This window comes from Chrysemys picta, chromosome 5 (genome assembly GCF_011386835.1).
Source record: "Chrysemys picta bellii isolate R12L10 chromosome 5, ASM1138683v2, whole genome shotgun sequence".
NCBI lineage: Eukaryota > Metazoa > Chordata > Testudines > Emydidae > Chrysemys > Chrysemys picta.
This window is the reverse complement of record NC_088795.1, coordinates 25,208,325-25,230,022: the sequence shown is the minus strand read 5'-3', so window position 1 is coordinate 25,230,022 and position 21,698 is coordinate 25,208,325. Positions and strand designations below refer to the sequence as shown.

Below are 21,698 nucleotides of genomic sequence, written 5' to 3'. Positions count from 1 at the left end.
CTGAATGTCCTGCAGACCACAATAAACGTCATGTGGGCTGGATCTAGTCCGTAGGCACTGATCGTGGGTTTTTTTTGTTTTTTTTTTTTTTTCTTGGAAAGGCCAGTGTGGCAATCTATTTATGTAGTGGCATTTAAAACCTATTCAGTCAAGTGTTTCTTATTGTTTATGTATTTCTTTTCTACTCAGCTATCAGTAGCAGCTATAGGAATTAACATGTATAGAAGGTCAACAGTGGACATGTTACTGAAGAAGCAGCTGGAAGATCAAAACGCTTTCCCCAATTTTGAACCTTTGGCATACTGGCAAATACAATTCAACAACGTTGCTGCTGTCACTGTGTTTTTTGTCTGGATTAAGGTAAATCCTAATACTTCAGATTGGAATGAAGCTCTTTAACACACATACTAATGTAACTGCAAGAAATATCTTTGATTTGTTTCTGCACCTTGGAAACAACCAAATGCATTCCAGGCTTGCTCACGTTTCTGCTGAGGCTAACCATGGAAAATTTCAGACCAAAAGCATAGCTATGTGCAAGTGAAAACAGGGCTATAATCTTGAAACCTAATTTTAGAAAAAAGAATCAGTGAATATTGCTAATGCTAATAGTGCTCACAGTAAATTATATATATTCCTTGATCCAGTGACAAGTCACTAGCCCTAATTAGTTCCTGTTCTCTCCCAACCTGGTGGAGCTGTTGCCCTTTCATCAATCAACCCATATACAAAAGTCCTATAATGTTAAGTCATGGATAGTTTCTAAAACACATGGATTCCATGACTGCTGTGTTGAGGCTACGTACTCATTAGTGTTAAATATGATACTTTTGCTTTCCTGGAGTCTTCCTTGTTACCTTTCACTTTGTTTTGTTTTCTTCCCTTTTTGTAGCTTTTTATGATTTAGTCAAAACTGACATTACATCAGCAGCAAAGACTTAAACTAGGGCAGCTGGTTTAAAACTGTTTTCTGTCAGACCATTTCTATGAAATGTTAGGATAAGAAGACTAGCTTCATTGAACCAGTTGCCATTTAATAACTAAGCTTTAAAATGGAGCAAGTTCATACCTCTGCTTGTGCTGTTTTAATTTCTCTAGGTAAAGGCTAGATAATATTGGCAGTTTTTAATGCTGAAACTATTTTCACAACTGACAGGCCTAGAAACTTTTTAAAAATGGGGATAGACTCTAATATTGACACCCTGGGGTTCCATGTTTAATGTGTTTCAGTGATTTTCACATCATGTGTGCTTGTTTTACAAGAAAAAAGAGGTCTTTCCTAACTCTCATCCCTGACAGCTTATCCTAAGATCTGAGAGTCATGCTGGGTTATTCCTTCCACACATAATTGCTAGTAATAAAGTTTATTTGGGCTGAATCAGGCCCTCAGGGTTGCACAGGTGTCACAATCAGCCCTCAGTGGGTTTGTTCATGTACAACTCACCAGAACTAAAGTTAACAGTTCTGCTGATGAATGAAAGAATAGAATCCAGCTGAGTCTTAGCAGGGCTGAGAGAAGTAAAAACTAGTAACAATTTAACTTGTATTACTTAAAATTAGTCGCTATAACTCTGAATATGCCAAGAGAGCTGATTTCTTGAGTAAGAAGGTGCTATATGTGTAGTCACTTTTCAGAATAGAACTGCACTTCAGATAACTAGATTTTAGAGCAGCGATTTCGAACCTGGAGGGCACAGGGATTTCTGAAGGATCATGTGGGGCTGCCACTCTATATGTTCCTAGCTTTCCTTTCCCACCAGTGGCACCGTATAGTGCTGCCACTGCAACATTGCTTTCTATACCTCTGGTAACAGACAGAACTTCTACACGGGGCTGTAACAGAATGAAAGGGTTGGGAATCACTGTTTTTGGAGGACCCTATTTTGACAGATTTCCATTGCCCCTAGCTGTAGGACACTTCTATTACAGCTTCACCACCTTGCAGGAAGTCGGTTATAAAGTATATAAAAATTCCTCTGGCTCTCCTATGATCTCATTTTATGCTTCCAAAATATTCTAGTAATCTATTAATTTCTGGAAATGAAGTTGATAGTAACTCAGTGTATTTTGATGTGGAGGAGGGAACCTTGAGATATAAATGCATACTACATGGGACTATTTAAAGTGCTCTGGTAAATCCAAATCTTGGCATTTGAATGGCTCTCCCATGATAGTTTTTTCTGTCCATGTCCGTCTTTGCTTTCTGTCCTCTAGATGTAATGAGTTCTAGAGGGAAACTTTTTTGTTTAATGAACTGGTGAAGCTATCTAATGAATGGGCATTTTAGCATTAGATCAGTGGAGAAAGAATTCCCTCTGTATGCTTTAGGAAGTAACACACAAATTCACTCTTAATCTACCAAGTGACTTGTGTATTCTACCACTATGATATAAAATATAAAACAAAGCATAACTATGTGCAGTTTTTACGCTCAAGAGATGGTGACTGTTAAGAAATAAAAATTGAAAATTCCTGACTCTTTCTTTGCGTTTAAATAGAAAACAAAAAACCCAACAAGCCTGTATGGAGGTTTCTTAAAAAGGCATGCTTCAATATTTGTCACCCTTCAAAATAGTTCTAATATTAGCAGCCCAACACTGCAATAAAACCAGCGTGCGCATATAGTGAAGCAGGATTGGAAATTTGGTTCCCCCTCACTGAATTTTCCTCTCATTTCTAGTACAGTATGAGTGCTTTGGTAGAAGGGATAGTTCTAAAAATAAAAGTAGATTGATTTTCTGTGTCTTCAATGTTAAGTGCTATCAGATTTGAATACACTTTGCACGTGAAAGGTTGGAAAGCTGCTCATTCATTAGTAGTTGTCTGTCATGTTTTTACATCTATTTCCTTTTTTTTAACAGCTCTTCAAATTTGTCAGCTTCAACAGAACAATGAACCAGTTATCCACCACCATGTCTCGCTGTGCCAAAGATGTCATTGGCTTTGCTATTATGTTTTTCATTATTTTCTTAGCATATGCTCAGCTGGCTTACCTTGTGTTTGGCACTCAAGTTGATGACTTCAGCACTTTCCAAGAGTGTGTGTAAGTATAATAATAAAAAACAGCTCTTCAGTACATCAGCAAATGACCTCAGCTACCTCATCGAAGACAGAAGGTTTTATTATAGCTCCCAGATAAATATAAAAATTCTATAGCGCTGACTGTTTTTGTAGGTATATGGGATTTCTAAAAACTTGTAGGTTAAACTTTCTAAAAACTGTTTCAATATACTTTTGTTGAAAAAAAGTCACTCTACAATACAAAATATGACAATTGCATATAATAAATTCAATCATTTTCCTAAGAACTGCAAGTATGTCCTGACAAAAATTATATTAAACATAAAGACTTCTTTTTTTTCTTAACATCTGAAGAGATGGGCAACTCTTTCAAATAGGTGGAAGTCATAGGGTTTTGAGAATTTATCACTGACCATTTGTTACTTTACGTTGCACTAGTGACATACATTTAGTTACTGAGTGATTGCATAGTACCCTAAAAACTGCAGAACATCCTGATAACTACATGTAACTAATAGTTAAACATTGCTTAATAGACAGTAATTATTCCAAGTTGTACAGCGTAATGGTGATTTTAAAATGTCTTATGTGTAAAGAGAGGTTGGATTTAGTTCAGTTAGGCTCTATTCAACTGTGAGGACATTAGTGATGGGATGAAAATTTAATTAGCACAGCAACTGACTATCATTCAAAAAATATAGTTCCCCTACCACGCTTCCTCTTCCCTCCATCCCACTCGATAATGAAAATGCTTAGCTCAAAATAGAGTGAAATGTCACAAATTGCTGCCAGAATTCAAAAATGTTTTAACAGCTGGACATGTTTTTGTTTTGTTTTTAAAGCTTTACTCAGTTCCGCATCATTTTGGGAGACTTTAACTTTACAGAGATTGAAGAAGCTAACAGAATTTTGGGACCAATTTATTTCACTACTTTTGTGTTCTTTATGTTCTTCATTCTTTTGGTATGTAAGCCTTTGTTTATGGAGGGGGGCAGGTGTCACACTTGAGTTTTCAGTTACTTTTATCTTTACATCTCTCACTCCTATTATTTTTGGGTGACAGTAAGCTTACAACACAACTGGGAACTTAACCTTCAACAGATGCCCATCTCTACACTTTCAAAATAAAGTTGCATTGCATCTCCCTGCCCCTGCCACAGCCCTTCAAATGTTTTCCTGATTCAAGAATATTTTATTTCTTCTGAAATCTAACCAGTGACTTGCTATATAAGCTCTTCCCAAGTAGATCAATAGCATTATGGTGAGGAATTACAATACTCCCCCCATACATACTGCATCTTTATTGATAAACAGTGCTCATGTTCAGGGGCTGGATGTTACTGTAATCTGAAGAAGGAATTGAAACGTTAGACTACCATTAAGTGAGTCTGTGCAGTACCCGTTATTACTGGACTGAATACGTATCACATTCTTTTAATGAATTCAGGGGTTGGGAGTGAAAGAGACACTCATCCCCCACAAATCATTTTTCATTGTTAGATGCAATATTCATGAGATCAGAACCGTTCACAACCTATTGAAAGTTGCTTTGACTTTGTGGTGCAATTGCTGGTAGTCTGACAGACAAATTTTTGCAAGATCGGAGCAATTTGCAGAGACATTGAAGGCATTAATTTTGATAGTGGTATGTCCATCATGAAAATAAGCTTGTCCAAAAGTCAGTGTCTTTCTAATCTCCTCCTCCAACTGCTGGGTGTGTCCAACAACACTATATATGTTAAAATATTTTAAAATATTTACGCAGCAGTGGTACGCTTTCTTGAATAAGATGTAGAGAAAAGATGGGACCTAACTTGTTTTGACTGGGGTGTTAATGATTTTAGAGCTAATTGGGGCTCCCTTGTAGCAACCTAGCCCCTAGAAGGAAAATCTACAAGGCTTTGTGGAGAGAGAGCAAAGGTAAAAATTTTCATAGGACTTAGGAGCCAAAGTCACCTTGATTTTTTTCTTTCAGTGAAACTTAAGCTGCTAAATGCCAAAGTCACTTTTGAAAATGGGACTTAAGTGATTTAGGGACTTCAGTGGTTTTGAAAATTCTATTCCAGATTTAAAAATAACCCAATCTTTTAATATGAGTAGTAATTTTCCCTTGGCATGCTTCATCCACAGACCAATCACATTGGGTGATGAGAGCAATTTCAAAGCCACTCCCACTACCTTTATATACTTTTCCATTCATTAGATACTGTTATTAATGCTTTCAAATACCATCACTAAGGTTGCTATTTAGTCACGGAAGGCACGGATTCCGTGACTTCCAAAGCCCTCCATGACTTCAGCCAGCCTCAGCTGGGAGTTTCAGGGTCCCCTGCCACCAGCGGCAGAGGGGACCCCCGCCGCTCCTGGCCACCGTGGGCGGTGGGGGGATCTCTGTGGACGGCCACGGGGACCCCTAGAGCTCCCGGCTGCCACTGGTGTCGGGGGGGACCCCCGGAGCTCCAAACTTCGGAGCCGCAAGCGGAGGGGGACCCTGGAACTCCCAGCCCACCCGCAACTGCCCAAGCTCCTCATTTTGTCATGGATATTTTTAGTAAAAGTCAGTGACAGGTCACAGGCTTCCGTGAATTTTTCATTATTGCCAGTGACCTGTCACTGACTTTTACTAAAAATATACATGACAAAATCTTAGCCTTAACCATCACCCTAATGTTACCACCAATATGGTGTGGAAATTTCAGTTCTTCCCAAACCTGGGGCTCCCACATGGTGATTTGGTATACTGCTGATAACCTATTATATAGGACAAGATTTTTCTGACATTGATTCTGTGGTTAATTAAGTACTATTGTCTGAAACAACCTTCGTTATTTCATGATGTCTCTTATCTAATATACTTTTTGGATGTTACATTGTTTGTGTGTGATAGGTGTTGAGTGCATCTATTCTGTTATAATTATTATGAGATTAAGAAATTTGTTAAAAATGTAACTGGCCTGAGGAAGAGTGAGCTAGCAAACAGAACATGGCACACTTGAACTTAGGAGGGACAGTAAGCAGGTTTGAAATCCATTGTGGAACATCTCAGAAAGTTAAACAAATGGAGGATGGTATTTTACAGGAGGAAAAAGCCCTTTTAATTAGATTAAGTAACAGCATCACTTATGGGTGTGGCCTACTTCTTTTGTTATGTTAAGTAGTAGCGTGAGCCTCCTACTCCATGGCTGCTATCTTGTTATAATGTTAAGGCCTGTCAGGGAATTTGCAGTACTACACCATATTTTGTGTGCTCATTACCATTTTCGGGTATTGTCATAAGGGTTGAATGGAATTGTGTTGAGAGCTCCTGTAGAGCAGTCACTGACATTGTGATACAAAGTTAGGAAAGATGTATCAAAAACAGCAGCATTTTTAAATCATGCACTTGTGAATTGAAGGAAAAATGAGCATAAGTCAAGGATGGGACTCCAGCCTTTCCTTTTAATTGTCCTGGCCTTTGGCTGTGGTACAGTGATATATTGATGTACATTTTTAAAGGTTCCTTTGAGAGAAAAAAAAAAATGAAAATATATGCTTTTTGCATGCGAACAGAACACTTATTGCAGAATAGTCCTAGTAATGCCTATCCTATAGGCTTGTGCAAAGACACTTATTGGGCATAAATGTGCCTTATTGGTATTTTGATACATATATTTACTCTCTTTGTAATGGCTTCTTTCAAGTAGTTAGTGTATGTCTGATGAATTAAATATTTGACACATGTAGCAATTTGAAATGGTTGACTTTTATTTTCTGATATCATTTATATAGCAATTAAAGTCTTATCAAACTTCATATTTGGGAAATATATACGTGCATAGTAGCGGATGGCTTTTTATACCTGCTCTATACTAAAAATATAACTGCATTTGTAATCAGGTGGTTAAGTTGTCATCCGACCTGGTTAAAACAGAACAGTTGTGTCCACACACAAGCTTTTACCATAATACAGCTATGTTTGTAGTGCATATATGTCATGCGGTCTAAATTCGTGTATAACTGCCTTCTGGGAAAATCTGGGCAGCTGTTGGAAACCATCTCAGCAGGGGATAGTTGGGACAGGAGAGCATATAACACAGAAGAGACCTAGCATCTCATGGGACATTACCCTCTGAGATGTCTTACCACAGCAAAGAATGGTCAAGTAAGTGACATGGGCAGGATTGGGGTCCCATCATCAGTACAACGAAAGTGTGCCAAACTGTAACAGGAAGATATCGGAGTGCCTAGATAGACTGCTGGCAAGGTAGAATGCTATTAACTGCCACAAGTATTGGAATAATAATTAGTAATAATCAATTAACCATATTGTTTACTGATTACATTCTCAGTTAAATATTGTTGTGGGTGAAGAACCTTGCATTTCAATATTACTTTCTAATTAAGGTCACTCCTCCCTTTATTAAAAAAAAAAAAGTGCATCCATAGACTGGACTTTGTGGAGTACTTGTGAGATTGCTATAACTATGGCATAGTAGTGGTAATGGTCAGGTATACTGTTAAACTCTGGAATTGTATTTTTTAACCTGAATTTTTAAATTTATTTTTTAAACAGAACATGTTTTTGGCCATTATCAATGATACTTATTCAGAGGTCAAATCAGATATGGCCCAGCAGAAAGTGGAAATGGAACTGTCCGATCTTATCAAAAAGGTACAAAAGTTTTGTTACAAATACTGACATTGTATTGGCCAGATTCCAGACTCCCTTCTGCCTGGCTTACTGTATAAAATACTAAACTGCTGTATGGGCAACACTGAGTCAAACCAATCTACTGCTGAATAAAGCAAAAAACCCAATGGGCAGTAAAGGCAAGTCAGTCAGAATTAAGTACAAATTAAAATGAATTTTGTAACTTCATGTTGGTTTCTAGTAACCTGAGACTTGGGACGTTGAATCCAATCTCCTTGAATGTGATATACCGGAGTAGCTGAATCGGCATTGATAAAAAGTTCTGATGTGGAACTGGATTAGACTAAACCTATAAATCTGTCAGGGTTTAGTTTGCTTACTTTATTTTATTTTGAATTATTTTGAATTCTGACTTGCAGTATCTTTTACTGCACATACATGCAGGGTGTCACACATTCATATGTACAGTAAAAGCTGTTTTATTCTGCACTTCACCAATCAGAAAGCTCTATAAACCGGCATTTCTGATCTTCATTGAAATTGCAGTTTATTGTCCAGTTGGCGTGGGGCTGGCAGGGGGTTAGGGTTGCTCCTAGGCTGAGTCGCGGCAGGCGGCTCTGCATGCTGCCTCTGCTCGCAAGCGCCGCCCCCCGAGCTCCCATTGGCCATGGTTCCCAGCCAATGGGAGCTGTGGAGCTAGCCCTCAGAGCGGGGCGGGGGCAGCACATGGAGCCGCCTACCGCGCCTCTGCCTAGGAGCACCCGGGACAGGTCGCTGCTTGCAGGGAGCTGCCTGAGGTGAGCGCCCCGAGGATCCAGCACCCCGCACACCTTCACATGCCCCAACCTGCTGCCCAAGCCCCCTCCTGCACCCAAACTCCCTCCCAGAGCCTGCGCCCTAAGCTCCAGTCCCGCTTCCGCACCCAAACTCCCTCCCTCTTAGTTAACCGGCATTTTTCACTTACCGGCACCCCTCATTTCCCCAACATGCCGGATAAAACAGCTTTTACTGTATATTGGGAGTTGCTGATTGCAGCCACTGTTTAGGCTACTAAAGTTATGTGCCTACTTTTGTGTGTGTGTGTGTGTGTGTGTGTGTGTGTGTGTGTGTGTGCATATATATAGAGAGAGATTTATATCTAGGCCAAGATTTATTTATTTGTGTCATGTATAGAAAGTGGCTAATTTTGTAGCCAGCATACTTTAAAGTTTTGAATGTGATTATTAAAGTAAAGGAGAAAACTAAAAGTGTTGCGTTGTTGGAATGAAGTTGCACAAAATTGCATCTCCAGAATTTATTTCAAAATTAGATAGTGATTTACAAAATGAATAAACTAAATAATATGTTTGTTTTGCACCCAGAACTTTTGGTGGGAATTTTTTATATATAGAGAGAGATATGCCTGTCTCATAGAACTGGAAGGGACCCTGAAAGTTCATCGAGTCCAGTCCCCTGCCTTCACTAGCAGGACCAAGTACTGATTTTTGCCCCAGATCCCTAAGTGGCCCCCTCAAGGATTGAACTCACAACTCTGAGTTTAGCAGGCCAATGTTCAAACTACTGAGCTATCCCTCCCCCCATTTTCAAAGATGCCTAACATAGTTAAAAGCTCAACTCCCATTGACTTCAGTGGGAGTTGGGTATCTGAATCCCTTAGGCTCCTTTGGAATCCTAGCCACTGGTTGCAAGTATGCCTACCATAATTCATAGAAACAGGGAAATGAGAGATGAATAAGATTTACTGGGTTATCTTGTCTATTCAGGCCATGAGGGCCTGATGAAATACATCCTAGAATACTCAAGGAGCTGACTGAGGAGATATCTGAGCCATTAGCTATTATCTTCTAAAAGTCATGGAAGACAGGATAGATTCCAGAGGTGCCCATCTATAAAAAGTGAAATAAAGACAATCCGGGGAATTACAGACCAGTTAGTTTAACTTCAGTACCCAGAAAGATAATGGAACAAATAATTAAGCAATCAATTTGCAAACACTTAGAGGATAATAAGGTGATAAGTAAACAGTCAGCATGGATTGGTCAAGAACAAATCATGTCAAACCAACCTAATAGCTTTCTTTGACAGGTAACAAGCTGTGAATGTGGAGGAGTGGTAGATGTGATATATTTTGCCTTTAGTAAGCCTTTTGATACTGTCTCGCGTGACATAAACAAACTAGGGAAATGCAACCTAGATGGAGCTACTATAAGGTGGGTGCAAAACTGGTTGGGAAACCATTCCCAGAGAGTACTTGTCCGTGATTCACAGTCATCTGGAAGGGCATAACAAGTGAGGCCCCCGCCAGGGATCAGTTCTGGGTCCGGTTCTGATCAGTATTTTCATCAATAATGTAGATAATGGCATAGAGAGAGCACTTCTAAAGTTTGTGGCCGATACCAAGCTGGGAGGGGTTGCAAGTGCTTTGGAGAATAGGATTAAAATTCAAATTGATCTGGACAAACTGGAGAAATGGTCTGAAGTAAATAGGATGAAATTCAATAATGACAAATGCAAAGTACTCCATTTAGGAAGGAACAATCAGTTGCACATACAAAATGGGAAATGACTGCTTAGGAAGGAGTACTGCAGAAAGGGATATGGGGGGCTATACTGGATCACACGCTAAGTTTGAGTCAACAGTGTAACACTGTTGCAAAAAAAAAAAGCAAACATTCTGGGATGTATTAGCAGGGGTGTTGTAAGCAAGACACAAGAAGTAATTCTTCTGCTCTACTCCGCACTGATTAGTCCTCAGATGGAGTATTGTGTCCAATTCTGGGCACCACATTTCAGGAAAGATGTGGACAAATTGGAGAAAGTCCAGAGAAGAGGAACAAAAATGATTACAGGTCTAGAAAACATGACCTATGAGGGAAAATTTAAAAAATTGTGTTTGTTTAGTCTGGAGAAGAGAAGGCTGAGAGGGAACATGATAGTTTTCAAGTACATCAAAGGTTGTTACAAGGAGGGAGGGAGGATGATTGTTCTCGTTAACCTCTGATGATAGGACAAGAAGCAATGGGCTTAAATTGCAGCAAGGGAGGTTTAGGTTGAAAAACTTCCTAACTATCAGGGAAGTTAATCACTAAGCTAAATAGCCTTGGGAGGTTGTGGAATCTCCATAATTGGAGATTTTTAAGAGTGGGTTAGACAAACACCTGTCAGGGATGGTCTAGAACAGCGGTTCTCAAACTGTGGGTCGCGACCCCAAAGTGGGTTGCCACCCCCATTTTAATGGGGTCGCTTGGGCTGGCTTGGACTTGCTGAAGCCCAAGCCCCACCACTTTCAGCCCTGGGTGTCAGGGCTCATGTTACTGGCCCCCTGCCTGGGGCTGAAGCCCTTGGGCTTCGGCTTTACCCCCCACCCACCGCCCAGGGCTGCAAGACTTGGGCAGGCTCAGGCTTCAGTCCCCCTTCCTGGAATCGTATAATAATTTTTGTTTTCAGAAGGGGATCGTGGTGCAATGAAGTTTGAAAACCCCTGGTCTAGAAGATAATACTTAGTCCTGTCATGAGTGCAGGGGACTGGACTAGATGACGTCTCGAGGTCCCTTCCACTCCTATGATTATATGATTCCTCCAGTCCTTGTCAGAAAATATTAAATGAGGTTTGACTTCATTCAGGAATGCAAGCAATCTTCTTTACGTGAAACAACAAGCAAAACAAAATTAAATATGCCATTAGAAGTAGTTTTATTTTCTCTTATTTTATTTTCTCCGTTAGGGATACAATAAAGCCATGATTAAACTTAAATTGAAAAAAACTACTGTTGATGACATTTCAGAGAACTTGCGACAAGGTGGGGGAAAGTTAAACTTTGATGAACTACGACAGGATCTCAAGGGGTAAGGAAACCAGTATTTTGTTCTTAAACAATATTCCCAAGGGACTTGTGATGCAAAGAATCTATCTGATTTCCTCCAAGCCTGTAGGGTGTGAGTGGGGGTGAAGCGTTTGTTAAGGTACATTAATACAAATAAAAACAATATGTAGGAATGCTTCCATGTCAGGTGGGTTGCTAATAAAACTTATGCTTCCTTTTGTATCTAACAGAAGGGTTTTTATGTAAATAAATAGGGTGCTGGAAAATCTGCAGTGTTTCAGGAAAGTCCAAGGGCATTGCAGAAACAAACCTCCCAAAAAATGAGGGGTGGGGGAAGAGAGAAATAATGGCTAATGGTGTGAGCTGGAGTGAGGAAACTAACTTTTCTTGGCTAGTTGCCTGTAAGTTGGACCCGTCCCCTTCATGGTGAGTGAGGATCAACCGAGAAGTTTTGGCACCATTATTGAAGAGGATTGGTAACAATTCATGGAGAGCAAGATGGTAGCGGCATTTAAGTAGGACCCTGCTCAAAAGGCTACCAACTATTGCCCTCTTTCTAGCCTTCTCTTATTTTTGGAAGGTTTAGAAGTTGGCATTTGAGCATCAGTTGCATTTTTGATTCAACATGTGTTCTCCATACTGACAAGGGGTTTTAGACATATGTATGGTATGAAGGTGGTATTAAAATCCATAGAGAACAATCTTTCCAGTGATGGATGCAAGCTGATTTTTTTTCCAGATCTCTCAATAGCCTTTGAGTCTGACTTTCTTGCAGGATTTCATGAGGATGGATGGGGTTTGTCTTATAGTAGATGTGTTCCTCTCACTGATACCAAAGACAGGCAAATGAAGAACCTTTCCTCCCTCAAGTGCTCTTGTAAATGGGGTCCCGTAAAGTTTCATTTTGTCACCTGTCCTGTTAAGCAGAATCTGGGGTAGTTCATGAAATGTTTTGGTCTGCAGAGTCACCGGCATGCAGATGGTAGTTAGGACTAGAGCTCCTGTTGATCATACAGAGATACTGCATTCTCTTTGTTTTTACAATGCTAGTCACAATTAGGGATGTGGATAAGAGGAAACTGTCTTAAATGCAATCCAGAGAAAAGAGAGAGATGCTGTTAGGCAGGAAAAAAACCTCTAAAGCAATGGGCTGAGGCCAAGACTGTTGGTGATATGTACCCAAGCTTTGCCAGCATGGTTAGTGGATTCGTGATGGGAAAGCTTGTAGGCAGCACTGAATTAGGCATGTTCTTTGGCTTTTAGAGAATTTGCTGTAGTTAAGACTTTTTTGTTGTCTTTTCTCCCTACCCTCACCCCCAATATTTTTCGCAAAACATCAAAAAAAAAAAAAAAGGGGGTCCATTTTATCTTCTTTTCAGGAAGGGTCACACGGATGCAGAGATTGAAGCAATATTTACTAAGTATGACCAAGATGGGGATCAGGAATTGACAGAACACGAACATCAGCAAATGAGAGATGATCTAGAGAAAGAAAGAGTAAGTCATGCTTTAGGGCAATTGGAAGACCTTGAACACCATCAGTTTGGGTCAATGGAGTTTCTAAGCACCAATTCTTACTTGCATTTGATTTAGACTTACTAATCTATTAGATTGCCTAACATTTACTCACAACAAAACTATAAAAGGGTGAAAGGTAGTTCAGTGAATGAGGTCATGCAGCCTTGACCTTCAGCACACAGGTGAAAGTCTATGGATAACGTTTGTTTTTCATGAAGGAGGATCTGGATCTGGACAGGAGCTCTCTACCACGTCCAATGAGTGGTCGAAGCTTCCCTCGCAGTCTGGATGACTCTGAAGAGGACGATGATGAGGACAGTGGACACAGCTCTAGAAGAAGAGGTAGCAGCTCTAGTGGGGTTTCATATGAAGAGTTCCAAGTGTAAGTGCAAGCAGTGCTGCAATGTGTGGGTTTTTTAAAATATATATTGCCCTCCAATATAATTCTGGGTATTAACCAAATGAAATCTAAGAAATATGTTACAAAGCTAACTGTATAAATAGCTATTTATCACTTGAAATCTATTCTCTGCATTTAAAGTTGCTGTTAGAGGATCCTGGATGAAAATGGAAACAAAAGAAATAGTAACTCCCAGATTTAAATAAATAACCAACTCAAAAAAAAAATTGGTGCAAAATGAAGGTTACTTACCTGTAACTGGGAATCTTCAGGATGGACTCTGCATATTCAGTGCAGCACCGATTGGCACAGCCCAAAAGTAGGAATGTGCAGAGGACACTCAAAGAAATATGGGGTTTTCCTACTTTAATTTGGTTGGTGTCTAATGAGGGCATATGTATGGCAATTTCGTGTGCAGCAAGCCCGTCGTAATTCTACAGTGCATTAACTGGCACCCAGTTAATGTGCAGGACACTAGTGCATTGTAGATTCACATCCTGGCTTGCCACGCACTAAATCGTTGTGTAGACAAGCCCGGAGCCTCTTTGGTGTAATTACTGTAAGAATGAGCCATATCACACCAGAGTCCAAGTTAACACCTCTGCTCTCAGGTGTTTGTGGAAGAATTTCATCCATGCTCATACAGTGGCTGACAACCTGAAAGAAACATTGTCAATGTTAGACTAATTCTAAAAGCCTGCTCTGCTCTTCTTTCATCAGACAAAAATCGAGGTTATTGTACATTCAAATAGAACTAAAGGATCAGCAGGAATTTGTATTACTTATGCTTGTATATTTGGCTGAAATGGTCTCTCTATAGGCCCCAGTCACAGCAAGGATGAATGAAGTGGTTATGACTTAGCGTTGCTAGAATCTGATTGACCATCTTCCTTGTTCAGTAGTAACTGTGTGTAATGATCCCAAACTGTACTAGTTAACATATCCGCAATCAAATGCCTGTGGGGCGGATGTATTTTCCTTATCTCCATACAGGAAGTAGACCGTATTGGTTAATTTGCTTGGGATGGGATTAACTTCATTAGAAATATTACAGCGTAATTAACACTTGTTACTTGCTTTCTAAATCCCCTTCACTTTAAAACATTCCATTAACTTTAAGGTTGTCTGCTGTGTTCACCAGCTGTTATATGAAACTTGTTTGACAGGAGGGGTGGGTGGGTAATTAGGTAACTAGATCAAGGGAAAAAATAAACCTAGATGCTGTATTTCTGTAGACCATGATTGTAGAAAATGATTGTATTATATAACATCTAGCTCAGTTAGAGTACATACAGATCAGAATATGGAACCCTTCATTCACCATGGAAATGCATGTCTCTCTTAAGAAGTAACAACAGTTCTACTTATTTTTTTCTTCTCTCTCAAAGTATTGCAGAAATGAGTGTGTTTTAGTGACAGTGTGCTGGGATTCATTTCCGGGCTCAAAATCTTCCTCCGAGGATGCTATGGAAGTAGCACTCTCTCGTCTGTGGAAAGCAGAGTGCCTCTTGTACAATCTGTAGCAAACACCAGAAGTGGTACTGACCAGCTGTTGAGTGAGCCCCACCCGGCACTCCATTCCTGTACATTTTATATGATAGGATATCCCCAAAAAAGAAGGAAAACAGAGGACATAATTTAGGAGTTTTACACTTGCCGTCGCCCCTCTCCCTTGCTGAGAAAATTACAAATTATTCCATTGTCATTTTGGTTGTAGGTTTAATAAAAACTGTACAAATGTCATCTGATGACCTTTCCACTTCCTACAAGTCGATTAGCTAAAACCAAATTAATGACTTGAAAATGTCAGTAACAAATATCTGTTGCCTTCAGGTTGGTGAGACGAGTGGATCGCATGGAACATTCCATAGGCAGTATTGTTTCCAAAATTGATGCTGTCATTGTAAAGCTTGAGGCAATGGAGCGGGCCAAACTGAAAAGGAGAGATGTGTTGGGAAGACTGCTAGACGGAGTTACAGAGGTAAGAAACCCCCAGTATGACTTGAGCAGTCAGTTGACTGATCCTAACTAAAGAGCTGTTTTCCATGTAAGTTAGATGATGAGCTCATTTGTTTCTACTTTGCTTTTCTACTACTTCACACATAGGATTGTGATAACTGAGGTAGGCACCTTAGCAATGTTAAGCCAGTGACTATCAGACTCCATTTTGGGTTTATTTACAAGCACTTGATCAAAGTCCAGCCAGAGACTAGTTATCATAGTGAATTAACACATCACTGTGTGAAGGCTCTGTCATACCATGGTGATGGGCACAGTATAAAAACTTGTTGTCACTATTCTGCAGCTGCTACAACAGTACCTTTACCTCTTGTTCAGTGCTTGGTTTAGTACAAAGCCACACTATGGCATGAATTCATCTGAGATGTCTTTCAGAATATTTTATACCTTCTTCCAGATTTTGTTCACAATCAAATTTGGAAGATTACACAGCGAGTTTGTATCTTTCTTTGTATTTAGGATGAAAGATTGGGACGTGACAATGAAATCCACAGGGAACAAATGGAGAGGTTAGTGCGGGAGGAACTGGAGCGTTGGGAATCGGATGACACAGCTTCCCAAATGAGCCACCGCTTAGGAACGCCACTTGGACTGAATAGCCAGCCTCGTTCTAGGAATTCCCGTCCATCCTCCTCTCAGTCAACAGAAGGCATTGATGGAAGTGGAGGAGGGAATGGCGGGAGCAACATCCATGTGTAATATTAGTCAATGGGTTGTTTTAAAATTTCAATCCTGTATTATAACAGCAAATACGCTATTTACTATTTGTTTTCCAAAAACAGTGATGAATGTTAAAGCTCCCAGTGTCCCTCTGGGGATTGATCTGTAGGCCATAGGGACATCTAATTTACAACCACTGTGTCAGCAGCTGACAGATGTAAAGTTGGCATTACCTACCTACCCCACTAAATAGGGTGATATTCCCGTTGCCACCTACACTGGCTTTAGGACCATAATCCACCAGTAGCATTGCTTCAAGTGGCTGCACTTATAGGATCTGTGCCAGAGGGTTTTACAGTTTCCCTGTCTTCATTCAGTAAATGCAGCTGTTGGGATTTTTTCTAAGTACTCCCATCTTAATGCTTGCTATGCAGCAGGAGCTCATTTTGGTTATGTAAAATAGGACTGTAAGAATCTACTTTCCCATTAAATAATGCTGGAAACTAGTTTCAAAGTTGTTGTGAAGTAAGTCTCTTCTAAAAGTTTTGATTAATAGTTAAAAATGCATTTAACTTCTCAACTCAAATGCTTAGATTTCCAGTGCTTTATAATGGGAAATATTATTCTTAAATTCCTATTCTAAAATGTATTATTAAGGTGACTTCCTATATAGTTATTCCTGTTAATTATATTCAACACAAATTACAAACAAGTAACAAGGTCATGTTTAGTTCATTTTTATTATGAAGTAGACGCATATGCAAGAAGCATATGAATAGTGCATATCAGTGCACTACTGCCAGAGGAAAAAGGCAATAGTGCACTGATACATAGGGAATGTTACTTCATATATTTTAGTGTTTTAAAAGTAGTTCTTTGGGAATTTCTTTACACATAAGAGAGACAAGGTGGGTACGGTAATATCTTCTATTGGATCAATTTCTATTTACACATAACTAATGTGATCATTGTTGTCTTTGTGTCTGTCCATAGCTGGCTTTTAGGGCCAAATTTTCAAAAAGGAAGACCTCTGAGCTCCGCATCCAAAACTGCACCTACCCTTTCTACAATTACATGCAGAAATTAGGTAAACATTAGATAAGTTGTGAAAAACATCAATTAATCTTGGGGGATTCAAGGGGAGAGAGAAATTGACATTTTGAACATTTCTGATTAGCTCTAGCAAGTTTTCATTCCAATTCAAAGGCAGGGGCCTAATTAGTTTCTTATGTATGCACTTACCTGACCTGCATGAGCAATTGGAGGTATATTTCTGCATGTACACGTTTTTCTGTAGGGAACTACGCTACATCCTTTTGAAATTATAGTCTTTAGTATAATCAGCACTTTTTAGTAGAAGGCTTGCTGGATTTGAGACTGCAGTAGAGCTTTGAAGCAGCAACTGCACTGACAATGATTTGAGTTTGGTGTACAGAAAATTAGAGGCAAATATGTACTATTTTTGATAGTAGTATATATTTAGATATAGTGAAATATGGGAGTCTTCACTTAAGCTGACAGTTGCCTTAAGATTAACTGTAGGTTTAAAGGGGAATGAAAAACTTAATATTCAGATGAAGTACACAGTATTCTAAGTGCGTAGATTTGTAGGGTGTAAGAAGGAAAATGTCCATGCCTTTTTATTGATGCTGGTGGCTTTCATGTTGTGCTGCTTATAGGAATTGCTTCCTGTAATTAACCTTAAGTACCTTATATTTTTGTGTTAGTATTTTTGGTTTGGTACTGAATCAAATACACCTCCAAATATTGCAGTTTTCCCATATCTATATATACCAGCACTTGTTGTCATGTTACGGTGTCATCCAAGACACATTCCATATGACCAGAGCACTTGTCCTTGATAAAAACAACACTTTTCTTATGTTAAATTTACAAGAAAGTGCATGTTCAGTAACTTACTCATCTTACCCTGTTTCCCCGAAAATAAGACATCCTCCGAAAATAAGGCCTACTTACAGTTTTGCCTCTCGTTGTAATATAAGGCATCCCCCCGATAATAAGACCTCCCCGATAATAAGGCATCCACCGATAATAAGGCATTTTTCATTTCTGAAAAATAAGACATCCCCTGAAAATAAGACCTAGCGCATCTTTGGGAGCAAAAATTAATATAAGACACTGTCTTATTTTCGGGGAAACAGGGTAGATGAAGGGACTTCTCCCCTACTGAGAGCTGAAATTTCCCAACAGACTATCGGTCAAGCTCCACCACTGCCAAGTGGATAAGAAATTAATCCAAATAGTTACGGTTAAGATTTTATCACAGTTATTTTTAGTAAAAGTTAGGGATAGGTCACTGGCAATAAACAAAAATTCACTGAAGCCCCTGACTTTTACTAAAAATAACTGACAAAATGGGGCTGACAGGGGGCTGAAAGCCTGAGTCCCGCTGCAGGAGGGGAGGAGAGGTTTAGCACCTGCTGACACTGTGGCTCACAGCTCTGGGGTCCCCCCCCACTGCCTGTGGAAGCTGGAAGCTGTGTGGTGGGCCCGCCTAAGCCCACTGCGGCTCAGAGCACCAGGGTTCCTGATAGCTTCAGCCCTGCCTCCATGGGCTTGAACCGGAAAGTGTCATGGAGGTCTCTGAAAGTCATGGAATCCTGGTCTTCCGTGACATAATCTAAGCCTTAATAATAGTATACAGAACCTTCTGTTACATTACTGTGTAGGAGGTATATTTCAAGGGGTCAGTTGGCTAATTGGTAAGATTGTTTTTGTAAGCTCTAAAAAATTAGCATTTGGTCTGTTGGGGCATAGGAATATCAAAATGCCAGATACAGTGTTATATGTCATGTAGTTAAAGTTTAAAACCAATCATCTGACCAAACAATTTGGCTTCACAGGAAAGAGGTTGCTAGTGCTCAGTTAAAGTGATCTTTTGTTATAAAGACAAGACATGTTGGATGTTGCTGCAATATCATGCTGCAGAACTAAGGAAATTTGCATTTGTGAAGTTGTCTTTTCAAAACACTACAGCTATCACTGTGGCTTTAAATGTGTCCTAAAATTGTACCTTTCTCTAAACTAATATCGAACAAAGCTTTTCTTTTATTAGTATGTTAACTATGAAAACCAAAATGTTTGCATTCATAGCTATATTTGTTCATCTGTATATCTGTAACGTGTCGTTACTTAATAACAAACTTCATTTTGAAGTGCAGTAAGCTTTCATGGGCTATCCATGTGTGTTGACAATGTGCCATGCAAGAAGTACATGGCAACTAGACAAATGTGTTATACATTTTTTATTATGGTTTCATTTTAAGTTTAGATTCTCTTGTAACTGTTACTTTGTTTCTAGGGTAAAGGGTTTCTTCTAAGTAAGTGTAAAGTTTTGCATTAGCATTTGGTCTTATTAGGAAGCTGTTAATTATGCAAGTCTTCCACAGTTATCAAAGATTTATTGGTCTATAATACTGAGCACTTTACTTCCTAATAAAGATTTTACATATGAAAATCACCAATGTGTATGAGAATTATGGACAAAAATAGGCTGCATTTAAATCCGTCTCATTATGGGCAGTGTCCTGTATTTGACATGTTGCTTTTCTCTTCCCCCTTCTTCCCATCCCCCTGAACTGTTTTAAAAATTAAAAAAATATGGCTGCAGAACCACACTGATCCTCTTGTTTGGTAGAACCCAAAGGAAATTGAAGGCCTAGTCAGTTTCACTTACTGCCCTGCCCATCTGCATTAGATAAGGAAACTAAATTCTCATCCAACTTCACTTTATATAGTTTTTTAAACTATATATTTCTAGGTAGACATGTTTAGATATTTTTTTCAAGTGCTTTCTTGAGTTAGCTGTCTTCCACTATCAATAATGCAGACTAAGCCTTTGTCACCTTAGGATGTCAAAGATGCTTCTCTGTTTACATCTCCCTTACTGCTGATCTGGGGTTTCTACAGCATTCCTTGGTCCCTGGAAATCCCAGGCCTAAATTGTAAGCTGTCAACAATCCTCTGCTGTCTCCATGCGCATGAGACTTTTGTAATAGATGTAGCTCGGTAGCAAGCAGTATTAGTAAAAACTGAACACAGTTATCAAAATCTTTAATGTAATCTTTGAAAATGTTAAAACATTTTTAGTCCATTCACTATCAAAACTGCATTGTATTGTGTTATACTAGATGCTTGTTAACTCAGCTGAATTAAGAGAACTTCTTCAGGAAGCGCAGTTTCAAATATGCAATTGTAAAGAAGATTAGTGTCATGCATAGAAGAGCCACATAATTCCTCCACATGCCCCAAGCAGACACTTCAATGCCTTGCATTTTCAAATATTCTTCTCCAGTGCAGCTAGTCAATACAAATTAAAGTTTAAAAAGTTAATCCTTTGTAAAGATCTGTAACTGAATATTTAATATTTAACCAAATGCTTTGGTCCAATGCAAACAAACAGAATGGTGACCAAGGATAGATTAACCTGTGTCAGGAAAAAAAACAGGTTCAAACCTCAACTCTAATACTGAATTTGAACCTTTGCTATTCAGTTCGCATCAGCCTGCATAAATAGTTACTCTACTCTGAAGAGGCCTTGGACTTGTAATACTTTTTATGGCCTCAAGCTAGCAAATTTTGCAAGTTAGCATGTTGCATATTGTGGAGAAAAGAAAAATCTGAATTTAAAAGTCTTTGTGAAGAATTTGAAGAGATTAGCTGAGTACAACCTAGCAGAGAGTACCAAGACTAAGGGAAATTCCTCTTCCCTTCACTATTCTTTGGTAATAAACTATGAGATCTTCTTCAAAGTGCAATTTTAGATATGCAATAAGAAATTAATATTACAATATAAAGCACACATTAAAAATATTCTGTTAGGTCCTTTTCTACACAGGAAAACTTGCCATGTCCTGAAATGGTTTTCAAGAACAGATCTTAAACTGTTCCAGGATCACTACCTGTTCTCTCAAATGCTTTCTTTAAAAATTGTCCCCTCTACCTTCTCTAGCACTTGAAATAGTTTTAAATGTCTAAGCTTTACATGACTTATCTGAAATGAACCACCAAATATTTGAAAACCAGAGACTGACCCACTGGGAGCTGTGGCACCAGGAAAACAATGACAAAAAAATCTCAAATTCAATTTTGTAGTTTACGGAACTTGGGCTCCTTGCAAGAACTTGTTTATAATAACTGCATACTTACATTGTAAATGGACTAGAAGTGATGCAACTTACATTGACCCCAGTCACATTGGCATTCTGGCAAAAGCTTAGACCTGTAAATTCATTAATTTGCAAAGCCTTTAAAGATAAAAACAAAAATATTAGGTAGTCAAGGGGGAACCTCTACGCAGGTTTAATAAATTACTACATACTAAACAAACCAACAAAAGTTTCCATTAAAGTATATATCAAAATTGTAAGCCAAGATCTGAAAAACTGTTTGAAATCGAAGCTTTTTTCTAGGGTGTTGAAGAAATCCTTCCACTGAAAACAGTTTAAATGTGATTATCTGAAAATTAGACTAAAGTATTGGTAAAATACTGTGAAAATACCCCCCTTTGTGACATAAGTGCAAACATTATCTTTGCCATAGGCACAGGGCCTGCTGCTGCACAGACAGTGCTATTGGGAGACCTGCACGATGGAAACTCATTGAA

General features: G+C 39.1%; 2 protein-coding genes across 4 annotated transcripts in view; one reads left to right on the top strand and one right to left on the bottom strand.

The window, feature by feature from the left end:
- The window catches only part of PKD2 (polycystin 2, transient receptor potential cation channel), a 42,770-nt gene extending 23,217 nt beyond the window's left edge, over positions 1–19,553 (top strand). For all 3 annotated transcript variants that reach the window (XM_065597525.1, XM_065597523.1, XM_065597524.1), the window contains exons 7-15: positions 190–360; positions 2,862–3,043; positions 3,864–3,984; positions 7,574–7,672; positions 11,376–11,497; positions 12,855–12,972; positions 13,212–13,375; positions 15,227–15,374; positions 15,872–19,553. In XM_065597525.1, coding sequence (XP_065453597.1) covers positions 190–360; positions 2,862–3,043; positions 3,864–3,984; positions 7,574–7,672; positions 11,376–11,497; positions 12,855–12,972; positions 13,212–13,375; positions 15,227–15,374; positions 15,872–16,111 — 1,365 coding nt within the window. In that variant the 3' untranslated portion in view covers positions 16,112–19,553. The remainder of the gene's footprint in view (positions 1–189; positions 361–2,861; positions 3,044–3,863; positions 3,985–7,573; positions 7,673–11,375; positions 11,498–12,854; positions 12,973–13,211; positions 13,376–15,226; positions 15,375–15,871) is intronic.
- A 574-nt stretch (positions 19,554–20,127) lies between these two features.
- LOC101933505 (broad substrate specificity ATP-binding cassette transporter ABCG2-like) overlaps positions 20,128–21,698 on the bottom strand; it is a 37,474-nt gene continuing 35,903 nt past the window's right edge. Inside the window, exons 15-16 of the mRNA XM_065597528.1 lie at positions 21,242–21,339; positions 20,128–20,392 (exon numbers count right to left, since the gene is read on the bottom strand). Coding sequence (XP_065453600.1) covers positions 20,245–20,392; positions 21,242–21,339 — 246 coding nt within the window. The 3' untranslated portion in view covers positions 20,128–20,244. The remainder of the gene's footprint in view (positions 20,393–21,241; positions 21,340–21,698) is intronic.